Consider the following 7,673-nt stretch of genomic DNA (forward strand, 5'->3'; position numbering starts at 1 on the left):
TCTATTTTCCAGCACAAAGGCCATCTTACTAAAAGGGAACATCAGAGCAATGAAGCTCTAACTTTATGAATTTCTCTCTGGAAACTAGCCCTTAATTAAGTCTTGTTGTTGACAACAGCCCACCCATATAAATGCGAATTTAAGCACTATCTTCAGCAAATCCCCGGTTTTAAGCAATAATTTCTCAAAGTATAAACTTTAAATATAGTCATCATGCAATTATTATATAACTCATTTGGTGCTGTTTATATTAGCTAAGGGACAAATATGGACAATTCAGAAGACAAAAGATGTTCACTCTCTTTTATTCATCTTCTATAAAATGCATGGTATAATTCCATTGTTGGCCCCAATTAAGAATTTGCTGTCTCTCTTTCTGCTACACTGCATGACTTGGAAGAATTATAAAGAATATCCTGAACTTTGGGGGAGGGCTCTTAATTTTCTCTTTCTGCACCAATTTTATGAGATAATTATTATAATTCCTATTTTAAGAGATGTTAAGTGGTTTACCTAAGGCAATATGGCTAGTAAATGGATGCAGCAGTATATGAACCCTGGCACTTCTAATATCCGTGTCTCTGTTCCTTCCATGATACCATTACACTTTTAATGAGAAAGGAAAGAGTTTCCCATGCTAAAAAGAAGCCATGGAAAGACCTGGAGGGACCCTAAATGCATATTACAAAGCGAAAGAAGCCAATAAGAAAGCACTACATAGTATGAATCCAACTATATGACATTCAGAAGAAGGCAAAATTATGGAGACAGTATAGATCTGTAGTTGGGATCAGTAGAAAGGAAGGGATGAATAGGTGGAGCACAGGGGATTTTTAGGACAGTGAAACTTTCATGACACTCAGTAGATACATGTCACACGCTTGTCAAAACCCACAGAATGTAGAACACCAAGAATAAACGCTAATGCGAACCATGAACTTGGGTGATAATGACGTGTCAGTGTAGGTTCATCGGATTTAATAAATGTGCCATCCTGGTGTAGGATGTTAATAGTGAAAGAGGCTGTGTTTGTGTGGGGACTGGGAGAATACAGGAATTCTCTGCACTTTCTGTTCAGTTTTGCTATAAGCCTAAAACAACCCTAAAAAAGAAGGTCCTTAAAAAAAAAATAGAATTTCCCCACTACAAAGACATCATGGACTTTATGTGACTTCACATCCTGCTCCAATTTCTGTCTGTGGCACCCTCGGAGATTAACAAGAGAACAAAAACCAGATAAAGCAAGCCAATAGAATAAGATACTAGAAAAAGTAAAGGTGTCCTGGGGCAACCTAGTTGTCTCAATTTCCTTTTCTCTCTCCTTCCTGTCATCTGTCTTGTCAGCCTTTTGTTGTTTTACGTCTTGTCTACGGACATACCTCTCCGAACATGCCCGATCTTGACTGTTGTTTTGCTTCTTTTATCTCTACCATACAAACTCTATGTTCGCAAATGAAAAAACAGAAATAAAACTTTTTCACAGTACCCTTAGAATTTACTGTTCCAGTTACTATTACTGCCAACACTTAGTGGTATAAAGCAGCCATTTATTATGCTCATAGATTCTGTGGATTAATAACTCAAACAAGGGGAGTGGCGAAGCCTTGTCTGTGTTCTTGATGTCAGAGACCTGAGATGGGAAGATCCCAAGACTGGGTTGACTCCACAGCTGGGATCTGGAATCATTTAGAGGTATTTTCTCTCACATGTCTGAGTGTGGATGCTGGCTATGAGCTGGTACCTCAGTTAGCCTGCCAGCTGAAATGCCAATCCATAAGTTCTACATCGATCTCCCCATGGGGGCTAGTCTGGGCTTCCTCATGGTGTCATGGGTGTGTTTCAAGAGAGAGCATCCCAAAAGAGCAAGAGGGAAGTGCGTGACACTTGTATAATCTAGCCATAAGTCCCATAGAGTCATTTGTATAATCTTGCCTTAGGGAGTCCCATTGTGTCATTTGTATATAGTCAAAACTGCCACAAAAGTCTATCCATGTTTAAGAGGAAGAGATACAAACCACTGACTGGATGGAAGGAATGTCAAGGTCACGTTTTAAGAGCATGTTGAATAGAAGATATTGTTGTAGCTATTTTGGAAAATATCTTCCACAGGAACTCTGGTTATATCTTACTGTATCTTAAATATCTGACTATGTATTGCATGTGAATATTTGGTTAGACTCTGTTCTACGTCTACCTCTCTGATTGTCTGTTCCAGATTGTAAACCACACGTTGGCAGGAACAACGATGTTTGAGTTAATTAATATGAGCTCCCCCATAGTGCCTTGTACTTGACCATCATGACACATAATATTATCACTAGTGCTGTAATTGCTGACAGACACATGCTCTTGAGCGATCGCTATTTTTATGCTATAACCTGTGTAATGTGTTCCAGAAAATCTTCACACTAACCAAAAAAACATATAGCATCTTTAATGCGCAAGTGAATTTTACTACTCCACTTAGGTCTTGGTTGTTTGAGAAGAGTACATCATTTCTTCTCTCAAGTGAATAAGTTCTTATAAAGCAATAATTGAGTTTCACAGTTAAGGACAGAAAAAAATCACTACTTTGAAGTAGCAGTCTTTTCTTTTTCTTCACAATTAGTCACGTTAAGTATTTTAATAGATTATTAAAAGGTTTACATTAGTAATCTGTGTGGGACCTTGCTTATGAATGTGTATTTCTTCTGAAAAGTTCACTAATGAAGGCAATTGTCCCTTTTCAGTTGATTTCATAGGTGGCTTTGACTCTTATGGATACCAAGGGCCTCAGAAGACATCTCATTTACAACTACAGCCTATGTACATGTAAGTATTTTACTTTTGAGATATTCTTCCATGATACTAAAAGATGTAAAGGTGTCATGGCACAAAACAGATGCATGCAGCTTTTCTTCATTTAAATGCTTCCAGTATTTTCTCTTCTATTAATATCATTTTGTTTTGACTGGGATAATTCTAATAACACTTTCTTCATACTTTGTAAAAATTTGACTTATCAAATTTCCAAAAATTTGGAAATGTCATTTCCAAAGTTGCCTTTAGTCTTACATAAGTATCACTACATGGCTCCAAAGCCTATATTATACGTATGCCATTTGAATGGTCAAAAAGTTGTATATTTTGAAAATGATATAGCATTGTAGGGAGTTACACGTAACTCTATATAAATGATATGTTCTGTTTTTTTTTTTTCCTTTCAAGATAGCCCCAGTTTATGCTGGTTGTCCTGGTGTAATTATTACTCTCAAAAGAATTCTTATTTAGAAGATGAATAATAGGGTCACCCTAGTTATATATAGCAGTCAAAAAGATAAAAAACAGAGTAGTACTCTTTCTCTGTCATTTTTCCGATGTGAAAATGAAAGTGAATGGGAACATTAACACTGAAACGTATCAAACCCTTAACTCTAGCACTCGAGAGAGCAGACATACAATCAGAGCCTGATTTTTATATCTGTGTTTAGGCAAATTCCCTTGGATAACAACTGATAACAAATTCTATATATCAGCATCAAGTGATATGCTGAATTGCAAGCGAAGATCAAAATAGAAAGTAAGATTCCAATTCATTTTAAAATGTGAACTTCTCTCTTTGAAGATATGTGTTCGTTGTCGTTGTCTTCCACCATTGAATCATTTTACCTTTTAATATCTTCAGTGTGTAGGATAATAAATAGAGTTTGGGAGTATTTCTCCTCCAAAGAGATTCAAGTAATCTTTAGACACCCCTTTCTAAATTTCTCTTTTAAAAGAGAATCATCTATGCATGGTGCCTGCCTTCTTATCTGTGTCCCTTGTAGTTCTCTAAGAGCATTTGCTCACACCACTCGTAAAAAAGACTGTATCAGTTCGGAAATCAACCAGTAAGTCGCTTCATTCAAAGCATTGCTTCTGTAAATAGTGTATCACACATTCCCTCTTTGACATCTTCACAACCACTGCCCTGATTTAAGCACATATGACCTGTTGAGTTTCCCAGTTTGTTTCCTGATTCAGAATGTATACCACATCTTCCCCATGGCTGCCACATTAATCTTTCTAAAGTACCATGTTGATCATTTTACTTCCCGGCCCAAAAGTTATCAGTGACTCCCTATTGCCTACTGAGCAAAGTCCAAATTCCTTACCATTGCTGCAAGTCTATTCTGGTCTGGCCTCAGTGTTCTGTTGAAATATTATTTCTTCCTTTCAACTCTTAATAACATTTGATCTCGACCCTATGCAGATGAAGCTGGGTAATACCGGAAAAAATGCAAGAATGAATAAGATCTAGCCCTGTCCTCCTAAAGCTTATAATCTATTGAGAACATCAATAGTCTATATCTCCCCTTAGCCATTTTTTTCTAGCCAAACTAGAATTATTTCCTTTTCCAAATATGACAAGTATTTTTCCATTGCCCATGCTGTTGTCTTGATAACAAACATCATCTTTTTTCCAAATTCCACACTTTGAAACCCCACTACCTTTGAATTTTATCAAAGGATACACTTCCTTGAAGAAACACTTCCTTTATGAAACATTTCTTAATGTCTTTTGCCTCTAATTTCTCTTTTGTTTCTTTTGCTATGTACTACTGTTATTTGGTATGTATGCCATACCTTCCCCATCCTCCCAGAATGACTTGATAGCTACAACAGAAATATAAAATGAGAAATCCTTTAAATCCTTTACCATTTTTCTTAATATCTTATCGCAACCCTCTGTAAAGTCCCTTTTAAAACCCCTTTTTAAAAGACAAAGCAATCAGGAGTAGTGGTTACGATGAAGGTGCATACTGCCTGAGATTAAATGCTTTATGACCTTGGCCATATATGTTTATTTGAATAAGTTTATTTGTTCTCCCTATGCCTATGTTTCCTCGCCTGCAAAATAGAGATAACATATATACCTTATATAATTGTTACAAAATTATATGAAATAATATATGTAAATCACATAAACCATAGGATATGTCACATAGTAAATACTTAATAAACGTAATTTGTCAGTGATAGAAATAATGCTTATATTAACCAACACTCATGAAAACACTTCATCAAGTCAGAAATCAACATACAAGGGGTGGACCCCCCAAAACAGAATTTATTTATAACAAATTGTGTATTTATTCTTACATGTTTGAACTTTATTCACCATCAAAGTACTCTCCGTTTGATGCAATACACTTATCAAGACGCTTTTGCTGCTGTTCAAAACAGTTTTTGAACTTGTTAATTTTGATGCTTTTTTAGTGTTTCTGTCGTTTTTTGTTTCACCTCTTCCACATTGGCAAAACAGTTCCCTTGGGGGACTTGTTTCATTTGGAGAAACAATACAAAACAAAAAGTCACTCAGGGCAAAATTCAGTTAGGGAGGGTGAGGCATGGGGTCATGCTTTTGGGGGTCAAAAACTGCCGAACAGTTAGCGCAGTTGGGCGGGTGTGCTCATAAATGACTCATCATGGAATGAGCAAATACGCTGAAAGAATTTTCAAAAACTAGAAAAAAATTTACTGAAGCCGAAGGCAGTCTCTTACAACAGCACTAGCTGGTACACGTACACTGATGCCAATGGTTTTCTAGAACACTCACCTAGTAGAGAAAGCCTGTACGACAAAGGGCTCGCCCTCCATCAGATAATTACAGTTTGCAATTGCTTGCTTCTGACAAAACCACATAACATTTCATTCTGTTGGTCAATATGAACAATTAATAAATATGATCAAACTATAATAAATCAGATGTAACCTCTCATCTAAGGATCAGCTACGATAATAACATGAGAATGCTAATTATATGTAATCAAGTATATTGTTTCAAATCAAGCATTTATCATTCTAATGTTGCTTTAGAGAAGGGGTTCTACAAAGATGGTTATCTTTGTCCAGAATTAAATTCCTTGAGGACAAAACTTTCTGTGATTCTGTTAATAGAACACTTTAAAGGCCAACTAAAAGTAATGATGCTATTATTTTCCTCTTAATGGTAAAATTGTACCAGAGTTTTCAAGTCTCACTGCTCATGAAATAAGTTAAATTTTCAATGGCATTCAAACTTAGAAAGTTAGGTAGAGTTAAAGTATACTTTTAAGTGACTAGTCAAAATACTACTATCATCCCTTCTACAAAACATCCCAGAGGAGACCGCAGATCCTGTAACACAGATTTTTATTTTACAGATGAGGAAACTGAACCAAATGAAAGAAAAACAAAGTCACACAACTTGTTAGCGGCCTAGTCAGGGTTATCCATCAGTATTCCTGACCCCTTAGTCTTGAGTGGATTCTGAGTGTGACCCGGTATACACATTCTCTGATTTGGGTTTACTTTTTTCTACTCAACACAACCTGGGCTGCCATGTTTTCCACACATGGCTGTGGCCCACGCCTTTTTCTATATTCCCTTTATTCCTTTTATGTTCTATATTATGCACTACTGAATAAAAAGCCTTTTCAATTTTGTAACCTGTAAAACCAAATGTCTGAGAGCTATTGCCTATTCAAATCCAGTGAAAAACCCAAACTGACTCATCTGGAAACCTCATCTCTGCTGAGAGGCAGAAAATTTAGCATCTCCTGAGTTTTTATCATTTGAAGTGTACCTTCTCCTGTCGACCTGCCATAAATATGTCTCGTAAAGGAAGAGTAACTTAACATCACGGGCCAGTTGAAGCGCCCTAGCAATATTATACAGCAAACGGAAATAAAAACCTTCCATTGAAGGAAAACGAATGATAAAAAGCAATATGTACTTTTAGCTGCGGGGCTCCCATTGTACCCAGCAAATCTTCTGTGGCCAAGATTGTGCACAGAGCTTTGAAAACCCTGCTGTAACTGACCTACGGTCACAGCCGTGTGTCCATTTCTGCGACCGAGGAGTACTCCTCTTTCAGTTAATTTGGCTGAATGTTCTTGATTTGGAATTCTTCAGATTATCTGTGATTCATCTAAAAAGGGAAGGCTTTTGTTGCATTTCTCTTGCAGTGTGGCCCACCTCTTCAAAACAAATCGATAGCCATGAAGCGGCTGCACCCAAATTTCCCACGTCCACAGGTCAATTTTCTAAGACAGTAGCAGCTTTGCCTGCCACGGACCTATAGCAAGGATAGATCGAATCGGGCTCCCTACAGTAAACGGATATCCTACGCCATATTAGACAGCGCCTGAAAGCACTGCGTCCTTTTGGGGAGCCTAATCGTCTAGCAATACATTTCATTTCATGTGTCTCCAGAAGTAGATGTTCAGTTGCCACAACTGGCTTCTCTCTCCAAGCAGTGGCACAGAAAAAAAGAGAAGAAAAAGAGAGAGGAAAAGTGTCCATTGAAAGCCCACTGCGGGCCTCCCTATTTTTTTGTTCGTTTGTTTGCTCTTGTGCTTGGCAAGGTGAGAAGAGGTGGTGAGCACCGGGCGCCCACGGCTCTGCCCCTGCGCTAAACACATCTCTTCTCTCCCTTAGGTCCAAATAATACAGATGACAGATGGCTTCAGCAGGTCAGCCCACGGACCTGGCAAAGGACTTGTTCCGCAGCGGCCTCCTGCATTTGAGGGCGGGCGAGAAGCCACCGAGTGGGAACACCCACAGCCTAGATGCACGCGACAACACACACAACGCCTCTCCGTCCACGGAGGCGCGCGGCCTGCGCGCGCGCCCACCCCCGCCCCCACGAGCGCGCGCGGACCCCCTCCGCC

The 7,673-nt window shown here is 38.4% G+C and overlaps 1 protein-coding gene across 1 annotated transcript in view; it reads left to right on the forward strand.

Moving 5' to 3' along the window:
- NKAIN2 (sodium/potassium transporting ATPase interacting 2) overlaps positions 1-7,609 on the forward strand; it is a 594,114-nt gene extending 586,505 nt beyond the window's left edge. The window contains exons 7-9 of the mRNA XM_021716087.1: positions 2,730-2,811; positions 3,471-3,559; positions 7,441-7,609. Of these exons, the coding sequence (XP_021571762.1) occupies positions 2,730-2,811; positions 3,471-3,495 (107 nt within the window). The 3' untranslated portion in view covers positions 3,496-3,559; positions 7,441-7,609. The remainder of the gene's footprint in view (positions 1-2,729; positions 2,812-3,470; positions 3,560-7,440) is intronic.
- Positions 7,610-7,673: the final 64 nt, after the last annotated feature.

Source organism: Carlito syrichta, unplaced genomic scaffold (genome assembly GCF_000164805.1).
Source record: "Carlito syrichta isolate Samal-C Ts95f unplaced genomic scaffold, Tarsius_syrichta-2.0.1 Scaffold308155, whole genome shotgun sequence".
Lineage (NCBI taxonomy): Eukaryota > Metazoa > Chordata > Mammalia > Primates > Tarsiidae > Carlito > Carlito syrichta.